At 37.0% G+C, this 20320-nt stretch overlaps 1 protein-coding gene across 5 annotated transcripts in view; it reads right to left on the bottom strand.

Annotated features, from left to right (window-relative positions):
* PEX5L (peroxisomal biogenesis factor 5 like) overlaps positions 1–20320 on the bottom strand; it is a 216224-nt gene that overhangs the window by 159675 nt on the left and 36229 nt on the right. Inside the window, exon 1 of one of the 5 annotated variants that reach the window (XM_032407136.1) lies at positions 373–2480. The exons of 3 other annotated variants lie outside the window; for them this stretch is intronic. In XM_032407136.1, coding sequence (XP_032263027.1) covers positions 373–465 — 93 coding nt within the window. In that variant the 5' untranslated portion in view covers positions 466–2480. Of the gene's footprint in view, positions 1–372; positions 2481–20320 lie in introns of those variants that run through there. One more of the 5 variants, XM_032407138.1, reaches the window with a different exon arrangement.

The raw sequence follows: 20320 nt of genomic DNA, 5'->3' as shown, positions 1-20320 counted from the left end.
TTCCTCCCCAATAAACATACCTCCTATTTTTAATTTTTTTTCCTGTAATAAAGAGATTTCTGAATCTTCAAGTATTAGGATGCATAAATAAAATCTGAATTCTAATTCATGTATTAATGAATTTAGCCACTTAGAACAGAACGGACGTCCGCAGTATTTCTCTCTATTATTCTTTTTCTCCTCATTTGAGGTTCCATTTCAGGATTGATGGAAAACAAAAAGAACAGGGTTGGTTTCAATCAAGCTGACTTCCTTCCTATCACTTTGTTTTTGTATCCTCTTAGTCTACTGGTTGCCATAAGATACTGTCCAGAGACCCTCTAATGCAAAACATTTAGAAATGCCTTTCCAAATATTGATCTGTATACGTACCAAGTAGCTCATTTGCATGACCCGATTTCTGGACAAAAGGACATTAAGTAGAGATGGAATGTGGGTCCTTCCATCCATTTCACTGTCAGACATCCCAGAATTCTTTGCACCAGTGGCAGTGGTTTCATTGCCAGAACTTGCTGACCAAAGAACCACAGATCTTGCCCAGCAACAGTATTTATAATGTATGACAATAACCGAGGTATCCCTGAATCATTGTCTTGACTTTGTAAACATTGTGAGATTTTTGGCTAGCATAAAAAACCATTGGAAGTAAAATTTCTTCCTTTCTAACTTATTTTTATCCTAGCACTTCTAGGTTCCCTGACTACTGTTCTAGTTTAATGCTGTTGAAAACACCCCATCTATTATTAATTACATGCATTTTTATATTTCATCCTACGGATATGGACTATTTAGCCTCTTTGTCATAAAAGCTCTCAATTTTCCCTTTTTAATGCCCCACCCCAGAATTTCTTCCTAAGTGATGAACAAATCACTGCTAACTGATATAACAATGTCTGCATTCACCAAACATAATTCAAGACTGCAGTTCTACCACTACCAAATTCCACCTTTCCAATTTAATCCCAACTCCTTATCTGATTTAGGAGTATGTTTTCCTGGGAAGAGGCTAGGTCAGGGAAGGAGATTATAACCACAACCTACTCTAAGTAGAAGTTGGCATTTTCCAAGAGTGGGAGGAGGCATTTAGAGCTCTGATTTTGTATTTAAGCCCCAGTCTCCAAACAGCACACAACTGTACACAGAGTCAGAAGCCATATAGTTTTACTCTAGAGTTAAGCAATATTTTCTAGTTCACCCCATAACCCCAGGGGGATTAATCCTTTTCTAAGCCATAATGGTTATTCTCTCACTTACTGCTTATTTCTAGTGCGAGCACAATCCTCTTTCAAGCACTCAGCTTCCCACTTTGACTGCTTAGCTCAGCCAGCCCAGGCAGAGATCTTCAGCTCTCCTCCCTCCTCCCAGCCAGGAATCCCTGTCTTCTATCTATGCACTTTTGTCAAGCACAGAAAGCAACTCCATAGGTCCTGCGTGGTCTTTCCCATTAGCCAAAGGACTGAACTAGAAGGAGAGAGAAAGCTAACCTCTCCACTGTCCAAGCGTGAAGGAGGCAGGGCTTCTGTGGGAGGAGAAGCGAGAGGGTAGTCACTTCCTGTGCCCCTCCCACCTCCCCTGGCCGACAGTGGAGCCGAGGATTTCAACTGAGACCGTAAGGTCAGGCCCTCCCCACCTCAGCCTTAGCATGCTGCCTGCTGATAGTCGATTCTGCGCACTGCTCACCTGTGTGCCGCTGAGAAGAGCATTGATGCAGTGGAGCTAAAATGGTGAGCACTTGGAAGTGGGAGAAGCGAGGAAAGAGAGAAAGAAAACAGTCCTTTGCCGAGAATACCTCACTCCTTATAAGAAGCTTTCAGCTCAGAAGTGTCCAATGCCAAACCCCAAATACAGCATCTTCCATCTTCCCCACAGCATTCTGAATCCTTTCTGAGTAACTGCAAGGAGACCTCTCTAGTTCTTTGTTAGTGCTGATACAACTTTTTTTTTTAATACCATTGAATCAGACCTATAGTTTTCTTAAGAATATTGAGTCTAACTGGTAACCTTTCCTCTCTGCAGACATTCCACCATCTTTCCTCAGCCTTATTTACCTCCCACTTCACCCCTTCATTCTCTCCTCCACAAAAGTAGAACAGTGAGGTGGGTTTACTCACTTGAATTAAACAAACCATAAAACTTAGACACTGTATAGGAAAACAATACATTGCCATAGATTTGGAATGCATTATATAAGAAAATTTTGCGAGTAAGTAACAACAAAACAAAATAACAGAAAACAAAACAAGACAAAAAAATCTGATGAGATAAGGACCTGAAAAATGAAGCCCCCTATGTTCATTTTAGAATAGGAGTTTATTAAAAAGTAAGAGTTTGAATTGAGAGACACTAGTTGTATATAGGTCAAATTAAACAGATTCTTCATACTTATTAGGAATGGAAAATATGAAGGAAATTTTGAAAAGGAAGAGAAACACATTATTTAGTTAATTGCACAAAATAGCCTCAGTTGCAATTTTTGCCTAACTACAGAATAATAATGTAAGTAAATGTAGAGGTTAAAGATTATGTATAAAAATGCAAACTGGTGCAGCCACTGTGCAAAATAGTATGGAGGTTCCTCAAAAAGTTAAAAATAGAACTACCCTATGATCCAGCAATTGCACTACTAGGTATTTACCCAAAGGATACAAAAATACTGATTTGAAGTACTATATACACCCTGATGTTTATAGTAGCATTATCAACAATAGCTAAATTATGGACAGCCCAAATGTCCATCAGCTGATGAATGGATAGAGAAGATGTGGTATATATATACACAATGGAATATTATTCAGTCATAAAAAGGAATGAAATCTTGCCATTTGCAATGATGTGGATGGAGTTAGAGAATATTTTGCCCAGTGAAATAAGTCAGAGAAAGACAAATACCATGCGATTTCACTCACATGTGGAATTTAAGAAACAAAACAAATGAGCATGGGGAAGAAAAAGAGAGAGAGACAAACCAAGAAACAGACTCTTAACTATAGAGAACAAACTGATGGTTACCAGAGGGGAAGGGGGTAGGGGACGGGTTAATAGGTGATGGGATTAAGGAGTGCACTTGTGATGAGCACCAGATGCTGTATGGAAGTGCTGAATCACTAAATTATACACCTGAAACTAATATTATTACATTGTATGTTAACTAACTGGAATTTAAATAAAAACCAAAAAAATTACATATAAATATTTTAAAAATATTTTTACTATTATTTGCCTAATGATAAATAGTAGACCTGAATTTAGTAAAACAAATATTACACAAAGAATATATATATAACAGAGACAAAAGAAACAAAGACTTCCCAACTCTTTTTTTCATGGTTGTCAGTATTCAATTTCTATCTTCTTATCTTCCCTATCTTCCACCCTGTCTTCTCCACCACCTTCTTCCCCCAGCCTGCAAAATTGCTTATTTTTCCTTGTTCTAAAAGATGACTTCCTCACATCTCCTTTCCCCTAAAGACATTCATTTAATTTCTCGTATCTCTTCACTGTCAAACTTGAAAGAGTGGTCCATGCTTACTAGCAACAGCTCCTTCCTTTCTCTTCACTTTTAAGGCAATTACAATCAGTTTGCAAGTTACTCTAATTGTATTCACAGTCACCAATGGACTTCTAATTATCAGATTCTCTAGCAGTCCGTTTTTAGAGGTAATAGTATGAATTAGCCCCCGAAGTAATTTGTGATTGACTACAGATGTCAAGATGAATGTAAATATTACATCTTTCAGTCATCAAGTATGCATTATTTTAAAAAGCCTCTCTGCTGTTATTTACACTACTACAGCTATTAAATGGTGTTGCCACCAACTGAATAGGGTCTCGATGAGAGGGAGCGGAATTGGGAAAAGAGATGATGTGCTGAAAAGATAATGTGCTGAGTTTGTGATGTCTCTGGAAAGTTCATCCGTGTGGAAAGATCCAGCTGGTCATTCGATTATATAGGTCTGTATCTCAGAAGAGAGAGAAGGGCAGGACATATAGATTTCTGGGGATAACTAAAATTGCAGGAGTGGATGAGCTCATTAAAAAAGAAAACAAAAGAGATAAGGACTAAGGCCAGCATCCTGGAGAATTGTTACTTTTAAAGAATGGGCCAAAGAAAAGAACCCAGTGAAGGAGGCTGAAGAGGAGTGGTCGTACGTGTAAGAGGAGAACCAGGAGGACGCAGTCAAAGAAAAAAAGAGCTCTAGCCAGTGTCAAGTGCTGATGAAAGGTTAAGTAAGGAGGCACCCTGCAAACTTCCATCGTGCTGGGCATGCTGGCAGCCATCAAGGACCTTAGGAAGAGAATTCCTGGAACCAAAATTAGAGTAACTTCGTGACTACACTGGTCATAAGGGAGTAAAGATATTGAGAAAGGACTTCTTTTCCCTTACAAAAGCTTGAATGAAAAGAGAAAGAGGGAAAAATAAGTATTAAGATGGTAGATCTCCTGCTAAGTGTTCTCCCACAGTTTAAAAAAAGGGTGGGAGGGAAGTGAGAGTGGGATGAGAAAAAACAGAGGGGAAGAATACTGGGAAAATTGTAGTTTCCCGCCTCCCTTGTGTAAAGGTCTTGAGTACGTTTATAGTTCAAGAGGCAACTAGTGAAGAAAGCGAAACTGGAGATGCCAAAGAATGAGGGGGTAGAATTCATTAGGCAAGAAAGTGAGAACAAAGGCCTTTTGGAGAAAAACTGCATGCTTCTCTTTGAAAATTTAAAATTATATGACATATGTTTTTAGAAGAAAAATCTGTAAGGATACGTACCCAATATTAAAAGTCCTTTTCTCTGGGAAATGGAATTATGCATGATCTATGTGTTCTCTTTAAACTTGGGAGCACTCTTTGAAATAAGAATGAATTTCTTTCATAATAAAAAAGAAAATAAATGAAGTGCGATTGCTTGAGAGATCCATAAAATTGCCATAGAAAAGACTCATATAAGTCTCCTTTGCAGAAAAACGACTGGGTCAGGGCTTCACCCTTCCTTTATTATGTTTCTGGAGGAATAAAAACTTGTTTTTACAAAAATGTGGAGATTCATGCTACGACAGTTATTGCTTCTGTCCCTCATGGCAAGCGTGGTAGTGCGGAGAAGTGAATGTTTTGTTTATTGCACTTAATATGCCTCTTTCCTCTTGACTCTCCTTTATAATATTAAGCTTCTCAGTTCGTTGACATCATTTGGGTCCCATGTCCCTTTTTTTTTTTTCTTTTTAAAGATCCACAGTGGGGTGCCTGGGTGGCTCAGTCGTTAGTGTCTGCCTTCGGCTCAGGTCATGATCCCAGGGTCCTGGGATCGAGCCCCGCATCGGGCTCCCTGCTCGGCAGGAAGCCTGCTTCTCCCTCTCCCACTCCCCCTGCTTGTGTTCCCTCTCTCGCTGTGCCTCTCTCTGTCAAATAAATAAATAAAATCTTTAAAAAAAAAAATAAAGATCCACAGTATCAGCATAGCCAAAACACCACTGCTGTGGGAGCCAAAGAAACAAGGAAAAGAGAAAACAGGAAATGAGGAAGAAGGAGGCGTTTCTTCCCAAAGGCCTGGAATAAGCACTCCAGAGAGTTTCCCTCTGCTTAGGACATAAACCTGGATAGACTTTTGCAATTAATAGATAATTTTCAGATCTTTTATTTTTCTTCTATATACAGAGGAAACCAACTTTCTAAAGGAAAAATGTCATCATTACAGAGAATCATTTGCAGAGGGGCTTGTTAAGTCTGGCATTTTTCAAGAACTATTTTTTTTCTTTTAAAAAGACATTTACAGTTGTGTCCCCCTGCCCCACCCCCATCGTGGTATGGTAAAACATATATGGTAAAACACTGTTATGGTATGGTGAAACACACATATGGTAAAACAAAATAGGCACGGGATACAATTTTTTAGCTTTGGGCCAGGTTTGGGCAAACATCACCTATGGCAATCAAACTCAGCTCTAAATGTATATTGCTGGGTGAAAAAAGAAATACAAGGACAACAAATATGTTGATGCATTTTAAGCCATATTTTAAGTCATATGCATATGTCCAAATATTTAGTGATTTTTAAATTTTAAGTCAAATCTAATTGGGAAAATAGACATTCCAGTTACTAGCTGGATAATAAAATGGCAGTGACACACAATATAATTTTCCCTATAGCCTCAAAGTCCCTCCTTACTGTCTTTCCATCTTTAGCATAGCTGTCGTCTGTAGAAAATAACCTGAAGAGTTCATAAAGCTTCTTAAAAGTACTTTCTATTCTCCAAGTTTTCCAAAGATGAAAATTCAACATAAATAATCATTGAGGCTACTCAGTCTTACGTCACTATGCAATGACATTTTCTTCAGTATACAAATTCAGTATCAGTTATGTCTTCTTATATATCTTTGCAATATTTTGCAGAGTTTCAAACACGCAGCAAAGTTAAAGGAATTTTACTGTGAGCACCTGCATGCTTCCTACCTAGATTCTACCACTAACATTTTATTATACTTGCTGTTTTGGGTCTATCTGCTGTGATACATTTTGAAAGTATAGTACATACTATTACATTTCTACACTGTCTTTCCACCAAGGTTTCTTTGATTTAATTTACTTTTAAAACTCCGGAAAGCAAAACCATTGGTTCAGTAAGCTTCCAAAATAAGAACACTAAAAGTTCAGGATTTGTTATTTCCCTACAGTTGAATTTTGTTGCTTTCATTTGAAAAGCAAATCAGTGAACTCCATTTCTAGCATGAAGTGCTAGTGATAGGTCCTATCACCAGGATTAGGGAAGAGGATTTCTGATCAAAGGGCTGGGGTTTTTATAGTTCTGTCAAAAGCAAGTGATCAAACAACTCAACTTTTTGAAGGGACAAATCCATGGTATGATAGGCAGTTCCAGTTGATATTAATCATCAGGTCCTCAATTTCAAATCCTTTGATCATCAATGTTTTCTGCAAACAAGTTCCTTTACTCTGGGCTACATAGTAAGCCTTCACCTCTGGAACATGCAACAAAAGTAGCAAACCTCAACAGGCCTAGGAAGGCTAACTCCTTCTCAGAAAGGTTACATATGGTCTGAGGAACAGTGCGTGGGTGGTTTATTGAGATTAAGTAGGCAGAAAACAAAGATTAAACTTGAAATTTCAGTTATGTTGGATTCAGCAATGTTCCCCATTACTTTGAGGACAATAAGTAAACTCTTCTTAAACGCCGCCCTCAGTCCCCAAACCAAACAAAACCACATTCAAAGAAAAAACAAACAAAACATGATGTCCTTCTTCACAGGAAAATTACAATTCTTTCATTTTGAAATTCTTATCTCTACAAAAATATTTTTTTGCATTTTCTAGACTTGGTTTTTAAGGTATATATGTAGTGGTATGTAGTATGCAATGACTGATATACAAAAATTGTTTTCTAGAGCGCCTGGGTGGCTCAGTCGGTTAAGTGTCTGCCTTAAGCCCAGGTCACGATCTCCGGGTCCTGGGATCGAGCCCCACATCGGGCTCCCTGCTCAGTGGGGAGCCTGCTTCTCCCTCTGCCCCTCCCCCTGCTTGCTCTCTCTCACTCTCTCTGTTAAATAAATAAATAAAATCTTAAAAAAATTTTTTTCTGTCCACTGAAGACAATGCCTGAAAAATGATATGTTTTAATCTACTAGATTTCTTGACATTATGTAGTCTTGGTGCTATTTCCAAAGCAAGGTGAAACTAACAAGCAGTCCCAGTTGACATTTTTACCGGTCACAGGAACAGTAGGACCGGAGTGGTTGCTGGTCTAAGATAGGTAAAGAACCTGAGCAAACTGACATTAGTTTGGATCCCTGATTGGCAAATGAATACTACTATCACTTTAAAAAGTTTACCTACCTCCCTTCTTCCCCCACCCAAAGAAAACAAATAAAAGGGCAAATTATGTATTCAATATCTTGCCACTTGAGAAAAAAAAGAAATAATCTAAAACTGAAACTATTACTTGATGTTCTGCTTCTGATCCCCGTTGACATGATTTCCTCTTTTTATATGCGTTGGCCCCAGTGGATGGGGATGGAACCGTGTTATCCAATCTCAAACACAGCTGTGCTTCTCACTGGCCTCTCCAGTGGCTCCTTTTCTCTCTCACTGGTAGTCGGTGCACCTGGCCTACACCTGCCACTGACTTCTTTCATAACAACTGATCAGAGCATGATGATTTTATGTCTTTGTGAAAGAAAACAGCAATCTTTTTATTTTAATAAAAATAAAGAAAAAAAAAAACCCTAGTTGCTTCTATAAGCTTTCTGTCCCCCAGTGTTATGCCTCTGTTGTCATACGTTCTCTAAATGTGCACATTGTTTTGACACTTTGACACATGTTCACGGAAAATTTGTTTATGAAGTTTTGTTTCCAAGAAGAGTCAGCCCAAAGTTTGTGCTTTGGCCATAAAATCCATGCAAAAAGTTAAAATTGTTTCCCAGTGAGCTACATCTATGGGACTGATTGACTTAGAACCAGCTTTTCTGTTACAGCTCAAATTTAATTTTGAGGATTTTTTTTCTCATGTGGATCTACACACAGACATGACAGACAGGGCAGTTTAGAATAAATCCTTTCTGTTCCTGAAAACAGCAACATTTCCTGGAGGCATAGCCATTACCCTCACCTCTGGGCTCTCCCACGGGGCCTCGATAACCTTAGGAATCCTAAATCAACACCACAATTCTCATCATCTCTCTATCAATCGCCATGTGGCTTCTTTAATTCATCCCTTTTCTCCAGTGGCTTATAAATTCACTGATGACAACATTACAAATAAGACATGGCAATCCCTAGAGGGTGTGCAGGTCTGGGGTTCCTATCCATCTTCTTCATGGATAAACGCTTCTGGGTAACTACTTGTTGAGGGAGCTCTTCTAAGTCACAGGGACAAGAAAGATCTGGGGCCACAGATAGCTCGTTTATCCACTGGGCATAAAAAGTGAAAAGATTAAAACAGCAGAGTCTAAAGGACATAGCCAACTGCATGCACCACTTTATGACAAACAACGACTAACACCTTGGTTGATACAGAAAGTGTTACTCCTAATTAGGGGGAAAGTACAACAGCTTACAACTGAAGGCAAACTTTAAATAATTTCATTTATATAAAGCATTGTGACCAAACACCTGAGCTCAAATATTCTGTGAATCCTTGGCTCAAGTGAAAAGGGGTTTAATGGCTAGAAAGTATCTATTTGGGTCATGAACGCAAAATTAGTTTGAGAAGCTGCATAGTAGATTATGTGGCAATGTTGGACATTCAAGTACTTGAGTTTGTTTAGGCAAAATTACATTAGTTTGGAACAATGGCTGCTTCATATTGATGCATGGTTTTAGCACTAGGGAAGCTAGATTCAGTCAGTATGGTTATGTGTTACCATTACAAAAAAAGTAATAGGTGGTGGATGACTTCTGACATTTTCACCAAATTTGATATTTCCATTACTGGAAAAAATAAGCACAAATGCAATAGAATACACATGGTATCTTGGCACTTTAGTGATTCTTATAGGAAATTCTATATGACTTTATCAGCTGATAAGAAAGAAATGGTCTTCAAAAAAGAACAATTATAAAAAGTCTCTTATTTGGTGATCAGATAGGGGATACAGAAGCTTCTTGAATATGGTTTTATTTTTCCACAGCATGAGTATGAAGTATATTCATTTTATTCTTGTGCCTTAAACATTTCATGCATTTTGTACTTTACAAAACATTGTAGAAGCCGTCCGGGTGGAAGACAAGGGCTGGTGTATGTGTGTGGGCCTGGGGAACAGGCACGTAGAGGAGTGATGAGGAGGGAAGTACAGAAGAGGTAAGACCAAAGAGATGGCGGGGCCTTCCAACATCTGAGAGGGGGCTGGTGGGGCTAGAGCAGATTTGGGCTTGGGGGAGTGATGCCGCATGAGGCTGGAGAGGAAGACGGAGTCTTAAAAATCACATCTTTATGTTAAAGGCAATGTGCAGCCATTGCAGGGTTTTAAGCAGGAGACTGACATGACCAAATCTGTGCTTTAGGAAGCCCACCCTGGTTACAGGGTGAGAAATGTATTGGAGGAAAGAAGACAGCAGACAAGGAGAGCAACTGGGGGCTACTGAAGTGGTTGGTGGGTGACAGTCATGGAGCCTGTTTAAACATAAGTCGAAATAGCCGACCACACCCCCATTTATTAAGACATGCTAATTCATCACACTCTGTACCATGAGGATAACTTCTTCAATACTGGCTACTGTAAGTAAGTAACACAAACATCCATATTTTCTCTAGTCAGGAATGAAATGAGCAGCAAATGGGCCGATAACTGACACACTCTAGGCACTCATGTAACTTGGTAATATGTAAAATCATTTTAGGAAAAATTCAATGAAACCCAAAGAAAAAAACTTTTGAGAGATAGAGAGATGGATTGATAGCTAGAGACAGGTATAATATACTTTGACTGAGATAGGAAAACATTTTGCACTCAGCAAAGGATACGTATTTTTGCATTTTGCAAAGTCCTAAAGCAATATCTAAACTTTTCTTGTTGTTTCTTGTTATTGGACAAAAACAAAGAGAGTCTGTTTAAAAAAATACAATGTGAAATTGTTCAGTGCTGCAGAACATCTAAAAGGACTTATTGTAATTTTTGACATCTTGATGCAAACCTAAGAACTGAACCAACCACCCGGGGAATAATAAAATATTGAAAAGATGTATACTTACTCAAGTGTATTTGGAATATCATCAAGCCTAATGTGTTTTTAAAAGAATTGAAATGGCATATTTAGAGCTTGGTTTTTAAAAAAACAGTTGCTTCCATTGCATTTCACTTGTTTTTAACTTGTCAGAGGATAAAACTTTATAATAGAGGAAAGCAGGAGTAAGGTAAGGTAGAGTAAGGCAGAATCAACCACAACATTTATCTTCTTGCTCAAAGTCTGGGGATTCTTGTTACTTAATGAGACATTATTTTGTATTGATATTCAAAAATAATTACGTGTTACATGAAAAATATTGAAGATACTCAGCTACAGGTAAGCTAACTTCAGGGCTACACACTGAACTTCTTTCTACAAACCTACAGCATCCCAGTGAGTATAGAGGACTACCGAAAGTCTTCCAATTTCAATCTTTGCATTTTTCCTTTTTTTCCTCTTTAGGAATCAAACCTCAAATCTCAGGTGCTTCTATTATGGAAGTCATCACAAAATTTTAAAGACAATGAGAAAGACTTCTTGAACAACAGAGAGCAGAGAAATTTCAGTGATGGAGAGCATGAAGCTCACTCATATCAACTTGACTGAGAGCACTCTAAGAAGACTCTTCTTGCAATCTCAGATTAATGCCCCAAAGTGAATAATATATTGATAATATATTACTGAGAGACAGAAGAATGACTGATGCTAAATTACTTTAATATATCTTTGGAAGTAGATATACACTTTAATAAAGAGTCTTTAAAAACTCCTGCAATCTTAAAAAAAGAACAACACACAGCTCTTGCACTCTTGTAAAACTGTCCTGGGTAAGTGAGTGTTGGGGTTTTAAAGGGAAAAGAAGCAAGGCTTTAGTAAGGAACAGCTAAATTGCCATGGATAGTATGGTGTCTCAAATGGAAAAAGCTTTTTAAAATTATAAAAGCAACATCTTCTCCTTAGAAGAAATGCTAAAAAAATTATTTTTAAAGTGCAGAAGTGGGCCTATCACATTGTTGGTGTTCAGTCAATATTTAACGAAATACTTTCGCTTTGTGGCAAAAAAAAAAAAAAGATTAATTACTCCCATTAATTCTAACACCTCTGACTCTCGTTGATGCCATTCCAAAACAAAGTTTATACACCTACACGTATATAAATGTATGTATAAATACATGTTCATATATACATATGTATTTTTATGACATAAATGTGATTGTAGTACAAATACTAAACTATTCTTTTTACTCAACAGTATATTGTGAATATCTTTTCACCTTAACACACATCCAAATCCACCTCATATTAACAGTTTTTGTTAAGGAAGTTTAAGAAATCCTGGAAACCATTAGAATGAAGAATGCATTTAACACATAAGAGAAAATAACACATAAGTATCGTCCATAGAACCCTAATGGTTTCCAAGATCTTTCAGGAGGTCTGTGAAGTCAAAACTATTTTCTAATAGCACCAAGACACTATTTATTCTTTTTTGTATTGTTTGTATTGATGGTGCAACAGCAGCAACAGTGGGTAAAACTATTAGCACCTTAGCATGAATCAAGGTGGCGGCACCAAAAGGAACTAGCTGGGAACAGGACTGGCCACATAAAAATAACTGTAATATTGTTTTTACTTAAAAATGATGGACAGACAAACTATGCTTACACAAACTTAGGAATCTGGCATTTTTTTTTTCTTGAAAATAAATGAAGAGAGATTTTCATTTCAAGGAAAACAACCAACAATATTTGTTGCCAAAATTAAAACTTTCAGCAAAAGCTAGAGTTTAGAAAAACACATCTGCCACTGTCAGCTTGGTAATTTCTCAATAGATAAAGATGTTTCTGATGAGATCAGTGATATTAATGAAGTATTTTTTGATATTGTATAATGAAGTATGGCAACATTTGAAGATATGAAGAACTCAGTGAGCCAATATTTTCCAAATGACCAATGTATGGCAAGTTATCAAAACTATGCATGAGTTAAAGATCCATTCAAAATGTAAGGAAAACCAATAGATAGTAATGTAAAAAATGCACAAAGTTCATTGATATCACTTCAGATTCTACACCGCTGCTAAACTTTAAGAAATATCACCTGTTAAGTTTTGGTATAGAACCAAAGAATAGCCATAAGTATTTGAAAAGGCTTTGAAAATATTCCCTCCTTTCCCAACTGTATATTTTTATGAAGACAGATTTTTCGTCTAATATTTCAACCAAAAAGAAAAAATTGCGACAGATTAGATGTAGAAGCAGGTATGAGAATTCCATTTTCTATTATGCTATTCCATCAAAAAGACTTGCAAAAATGTAAAATAATGCTACATTTCTCACTAAAATTTCTACTTGTTTTGAAAACAGTTTTTACAAAAAATGTTATTGCTGTTAGCATGTAATATGTTTTATTTCTGTTTCTAAAGGATTAATAAGTATATAGTTAAAAATTTTTTTAGTTTTCTTTTCTAGCACAGTAAATGCCAAATGTGGACATAATCCACATAAACAAAAACTCTTTGGTGTCCTAAATATTTTTTAAGAATACAGAGGATCTCTGAGACAAAAGTTTGAAAACCACTGTTATATTAGAAAGACTATAAATTTGTTCTGATGTGGTAGAACACTCTGCCCTAGGAAAATTAGTTTTTATTTTCCTTCTCTCTCTGAATGATAAACAAAGCCAATTTATCTCTTTTTGATTCTGGTGGAAAATTCCGTAACAGATCACATCAAAAATTATCCAATTAGTCTTATGACAAATTTCATTGTGTGTGACTTAAATATATACCTGAATTATATTTAATGATTATAATTTTAGGGTTTACAAATACTTAGACATAGCTTATAGCCTTTACTTTTCTTTGGCCATTCCATGAAGGTAGGTATTATTCTCTTTTTTAAAGCTGAGGAAATGGATAATGAGAGACAAAAAGTGCTTTGTCCATCTAGAAAGTGCTGGAACACAGAATCACATTCAGGTCTGTTGACCTTATGTTCCTGTGCTCTTTTTTTGGTTATCATCAGCATAGACTATGCTCTTCTGCTCTTGTACATTAGAAACAAGGGCTGGGTATTTTGAATTAGGTCAAAGATTTTGACTTCTCTCAGCTACGGCATGTGGAATAGTGCTTTGTATATATTAGGTCCTGTTATTACTATTTTTTGTACTTAGCATAGCAGTGTAACCCTGCACAAGGCCAGAGTAGCTTGGGTTTCACCCAACTCTTAGGTCAAATATGAAAGGGCTCAGTCAATAAGACAGAAATAGATGAATGACATACAAAAAAAGCCTTAGAACAATTGCAGGCCTGAACAACAACAGAACAGTTTCCAAGTCAGAAGCCAGAGGTCATTCTATATATGCTGTTGACCTACACCTCAACTTAGCATTCAAATTTAGAGGTGACCAGATAAATCAATATATCCCTTTTCTGCTTACCAGGACTGGTCCAAAACAGCATTGAGTGGCTGCTGGACAACAACCCGTTTCATGGCTTCTTCCCTATCCCCATCTCAGGCTACTGGAGCCACATAATAAGCCTTGAGAATCTAGGCAAGATCATCCAACCTTAGCTTTAAACCCCATTATCTCTGTTTTCCTAGTGTTGGTCCTGTTGGCTTCAGACCTGGAGCCCCTCTCCACCAACTTCCTTCAGAAAGATGCACCATTTGGATGACCCATCTACATCTTGATTGCTGTCTCTCTGGGGCCTTTCTGCCCCACCTCAGTCTCATTTTGATTGTACGCAAGGCAATGGGCTTCTGAGCCCTACTTGCAAATGCAGGAAGATTCAGCACTAAATGGCTAAAAAGAAGTCCCATAGGATGAAAGCACGAGTCAGACTTCCTGGTGCCTCCCGCAGAGCTCTTCAACTACCTGATGTTCAGGGGCAATGCTGGTAAGATGTGGCTGGGTATGGACATACAAGATGAGCCAGATTCTGGCAGTTAAGGGAGGTAAGAATTTCTGGAAAAAGTAGTTCATTAGCAGAGGAATATTAATGTATTAATTTATCTGTCTTTGCACATGGATCCCAACACAGTACATGCACATATCGATACCGAATAAGAATAATGATCGTAACAGCTAGCACTCAGAGGAACAATCTCAGAACGTTTTTTCTGTATACATACAACTTCATGCAACAATAAATGATAATGACTCATTGGAATTTCAATTTGTTATGGTAAATTTACCTAGGGGAGGATGGTTTGCTATTCATTAGAATTAAGACTTTACATATGCTATCTCATTTAATTCTCATAATACCATAAGTTTGTTTATATGTTTCTTAGTTTTCAAGTGAGGAAATGGAAAGTTCTAAAGGTTCAGGACTTTTTTTTTCAGGGTCATGTCCAAAGTCATACAATCTATAAGTAGCAGAGCACAATTAGAACATAAGATTTTCTGACCAATCCAAAAGATTGGATTCTTTTCAGCTCAGCCCCCTGCCTCCAGCATATTTCCATGTGACTGACAGCTGGGATGATATAATGCAAAAATGCATGTTTGATTAAGTAGAAAAAGCAAAAATTTAAGAAAAGTTGACAGCCCTTTAGTGCTTTTTTTAGACAAACATCCAACTCAAAGACATATGGTGAAGAGGTAAGAGGTCAGTCCCTGAGGTCAGATTGCTTGGGTTAAAGTCACCTCTACCATGTACTAGCTGTATAGCTTTGAGCAAGTTATGTCACCTTTCTATGCCTAAGTTTTCTCATTTGAGAATAATAACAGAAACTTTCTCCTTGAGTTGTTGAGGGAAAAAATTTAATTAATACATATAAAGTGCTGAGAACAGTGCTTGACACATTTAATACACTCAGTAAATATTGGCTATTATTAGCTGTTATCTTTCTCTCCCTCCTTCTCATCCTTCTTTCTGCCCCTCTTCCTCTCTCCCTCCCCCCTCTCCTCCCTTCCCTCTTCTAACAGGTTGAGTTGACAGTGTATAAGCACTAAGCAATCTTTCTAGCAAGATGGCAAGACTCACCAAAGATGTCTCAGAAACTCAATCTTGAGGTTAAAAAAATTTTTTTTTTGACTAGGATTTAAAAATAGAACCTGGTGAGAAGCAATTCTTGCTGTGTCAACTTTTAGAAGGCTGTACTGAGAAAACCCAGCAGAGCTTTATTTTAAGAAGACCCTGAATGGCTTAGCTGCGGTTCATGGGTACATCAAAACATCCCCTTGGCGGTTGGCTTTCCTGTGAACCTAAAACCAAGCAACATGAAGAGTTCTGGCCTGACCAACCTCCCCTCCCTTCCACAAAGCCAACTATACCAAACTCAGGTGTGCTGTCAAGTAACTGGAGCAGAACCCCAGCAGTGAGCCTTCGTTGCTAAACCTTTTCAAGTCCTTCTCTTTGTTAAATCTACTTTTAACACAAACTGGATTTTTATAGTATGTTTCAGGGATGGTGCAAAATATTAAGGATACAGAGAAAGAATGACTACAGATGGTGGATTTGGAAAGTAGGTAGAGAAGGACTTTTGGTCTTGTCCACATTTGGGGCCTAGCCTTGTTTTTATCCCTTTTTTTTTTTTCCCCTACAGGGCTGGTTATTACAACTGTTTTGACCTGTGTTTCCATTTTCAAAGTCGGGGTTTGTACCAGATGATCTTTAATGTTAATTCTATGATTTCTTTGTAAACTATTGGGAAGTCAGTTAATTAGTAATGGTGATTAAGAAAGGACAATTGTTAATTAAAGAAAGAAGCTAAGCCTATAAACTATAACATTAATTCAAATAGGAGGATTTAGTGCCTTCTACAAGCTGCTGTGTATAGCTCCTTCATTTCTGTCAAAATCAATTTTTCCTAGCCAACTGAAAGGGCTGCAACAAGCTTAGGTCTCCATTCTAAAGCAACAAATAGAAGTAGTTGAAACTGGATGTGAAAATGTGTTTCTCCAGAAGGAATATGATGGGGCTCAATTGTCTTTATGTGTATATGTAAACACTTGCCCAGAAAAACTAATCAGGCCACAAGGTATAGAATTCACTGAAGGGAGTGAAGAGTGGAGACACAAATGTATTTAGCAGCCAAATCACAGGTAACAAACCTGAATGAAGATATCAGCAAAAACTGCCTTGGTCTGGCAAGATGGTGTTTATATAGTAATCAACTTGGATGTATATTCTTTGTGCTATTTTGGAAGATTCTTCACTGAAAAATCAGTAAAATACCATTTTCAAGATAAAACTTTAAAAGACAAGTACACACATTATGTCATGAAGAATGGAGGATGGACTTGGAATGCTTTTTCTGGCATTGGTCTTGGAATTGACAGAATTCACTGACATTTTTTTGCACAGGCCTTCAGGGAAACCAGCAGAACTCAGTGGTAAGTTTGAGGCCGTGGAACAGAACTGTTGCCCGGCTCTATCCACTATGTGCGGCCAGGGGCCGTAGCTCCTGCTTGCTTTGTCTGTCCACCCAGCGCTGACTGTAGTTTCTGATACAGAGCAGGCACTCAGTGAATATTAGAAGCTAATTATTTGATTGATAAGGATCGGCAACTCCCACCACCCCAGCTTCCGTAGTACTGTTGTATCGATGAAATCAACAGAATTAATCTAAACCAACCCGCCCTTCCAGCTCTCTGTTCTCTTCTCCACCATTGCACTGAAAGTTAAACTTTTAAAAAATGCATTTGAATTTTTAAAATCACATTGAACAGTTATACTAATTTGTATGCTAATATTAATATTAAAGATGAAACAACTGAATCACACAGAAAGGTGAAATGTTCAAAACCAAAATTAATAAAAAGTAGATAATGTATGTCCTTAAGAACATATCCCATAATATTTTCCTCTGGGTTCATAAATTAAACTAAGAAAGGTACACCCCTTCTGCCCTCACCTCCCAATTTCTTCCTTTTATTTATCAAGTTCCTAATATGGCCCAGTCACTATGCAACACTCAGGAGACACAGAAATGAATTAGGCCAGTACTCTATCCTCCACAATCTCACTATCTAGATAAAACTATTTCCAAAAAGTTCCCATTCCACTGTATTGTCAAGAGATTTTCAGTAGTCACTACAGAATTATTTCTCGTGGTTATAATCTTAAAATGCAACCAAATCAATTTTAAAATTTGAATTAAGCACACATGTTGTGCTTGGCATTATAGCAATGTAAAGTTTAAAATACACTTTAAATTTCTGTAATATTCAGACCTATATACCATATGCAATATAAAATATTGCAAATATTTTACATTTGAATAGCGCATTAGTGTTTACAAAATTCTTTTATTCATCTGTTTAATACTTATTGAACACTTTTAGTCATTTTGTTCTCATGATAACCCTTCAAAATAATAATAATAACTAATATTTATTGAGTATTTATGGACGGGCCAGGCCATTCTAAGTGTTTTACATATATTTATTCATTTAGTTCTCACTATAACCATATGAGAACTTTATTACCTAATCGTATAGATGAGGAAACTGAGACAAAGAAAAGTTAAGTAGCTTTCCCAAGGAAGAGCCAGGGTTTGAATCTACACAAATGCCTAGATCCCACTCCCAGAGATTCTGATACAATTGGTCTAGAGTGGGCTTGGGCATCAGTATTACCTCAAAAAGATAATCATTTAAATGAACTCCTCAGATGATTCCAATGTGCAGCTCAAGGATGAAAACTACTTGAGTAAAGCCAGTGTCCCTAACTAAGCAGTGATTTACAATCAGAATAATTGCATTTCTGACTAATGTAAGAAATGATTAAATTTAGGGCAATCTAGATCAGTCTGTAGACCCCATGAAATCCAAGAGTACTGTATTAAGGAATTGGCTGAATTACATAGGGCAGATTTATTAAGGTCTGCAGCAGAGAGGTAAAGCACTGGGACAAAGTGAGCTCATGGCCCATTAGCCTAAGTCTGTAGACTCAGCTGCTCCCTGTATTACAGCAGTCCAATAAAGTAAAAACTGATACACTGAAATCCTTCTTGACACAAATTTCTAAATCTGGGGCTGTGCAGTTAAAAGATTTCCCTCATCTGTCGCACCATAAAGTGCAACGGTCAAGTATAATCATCATCGTAGGCCTGGTTGGGGTAAAGCTAAATCAAGTCAGCAGGACAGAAAATTGGAGCTTAGAAACTTAATGTAGAATGCCAAACAAAACCTGATTGTGTGGCAGGAAAAAGTTCCAGAGAGCACACAGAGAGGTGGATATCATCAGGAAAAACCAATGGGAAAGTGCATAAGCAAGGTTATGGATTCAGGATTCAGGTATGGGGCAGTCAAGATTTTTGGGGACTAAAGTGATTCTTACATGTTTCCTATTTGAAGAACTATGGCCAGCTTTCAAAAACTTACTTATGTTAAACTTAAAACTTAATGGTTTTATATTTAGGGCCAAAAGGTTTTTGTTTTTGTTTTTAATTTATGATAGAGTGAGAGAGTTAATTACACATCACAGTAGAATATTTGGACAGACCAATGTGTCCTAGACCAGCTTAGTCCACAGAGGGCTAAGTGGTAATTTCAGATTTCTTTGTCTTGCACTATGGGGATGAACTTCTTACTACACATCAGGGCAATTGAGCTCTGGCAAACTGAGTTAGAGGTAGCCATGATTATCTAGATATGGCTTCCAATCTAAATATTAAATGGAAGCTAAGTGGTACCACAGTTACCATTTTTCCTCAAAAGCCATCATACAGTCTATAAATGAGGTGTCTCTCATATCACAAAAATTTTATAAATACTTTGAACTTTTAATTCCCACTATTCCACTATTCTAACAAGATGCCACCTTGTTATGAATAATTACTCAAGGATCTTCATATAAATACAATTTTTATGTAGTCATCTTAGCATAAAAACTCAGCATATTGGGCCTGGTATCATCAATGTATTCTTTAGCAAATCTTGGAAAGTGTAGATACTTTATAGATTACATAAGTAATCACCACAACCTAGTAGGAGAGCATGATAATATCTTAAACGGGACTTTCTCTACTAATCATTTGCCGCTTTAAACAGAGCTTCTAAATGTATAAAATTTTCAAAAATTTTAGATCATAGATATGATTCATGGGGAATAGTGACTTTTCCAGTAATAGTGACTTTGACAGAATCATTACATGAAATTATTTGTAAAAAAAGTGGTCACCTAAAAGAATGCCATAAAAGAATCAAAACTTAGCTGTTTTTCACAGGTACATTTCAACTCAAATGATAAAAACATGATTCATGAATCATTATAGAGGTGCCTTGAAGTTAAGAGGATGTTTTTGGATATTATAAAATCACATTTTGTTTTGCCACTTTCTGATCAAATTCTTACCATGTATTTCCCAACATTCACATGGAGGACAGTTATTAAATTATAGTATTAAGTATGGCTTAATTAAGCTAAAAATTACATGTAGGTGCTTTGGATACTGCTTTGTTGCTAAAAATCAGGATGTCTTGATTTTGCTTTTATGATCTAAATGCATAAGGCAAAGTTAATGAGAAACAAAAATTGCTTAATATGGTCACTAACACCTGATATAAATATGTCAAGTATATCATTAAAAGATATCTTTGTTGATTTTTTTTTGAGTTTTTATTTAAATTCCAGTTAGTTAACATACAGTGTAATATTAGTTTCAGGCATATAATTTAGTGATTCAACACTTACATACAATGCCTGG

The sequence above is a fragment of the Phoca vitulina genome, unplaced genomic scaffold, assembly GCF_004348235.1.
Source record: "Phoca vitulina isolate PV1807 unplaced genomic scaffold, GSC_HSeal_1.0 scaffold8, whole genome shotgun sequence".
NCBI lineage: Eukaryota > Metazoa > Chordata > Mammalia > Carnivora > Phocidae > Phoca > Phoca vitulina.
The sequence above is the reverse complement of the archived record's forward strand: the minus strand, read 5'-3'. Positions and strand labels throughout refer to the sequence as shown.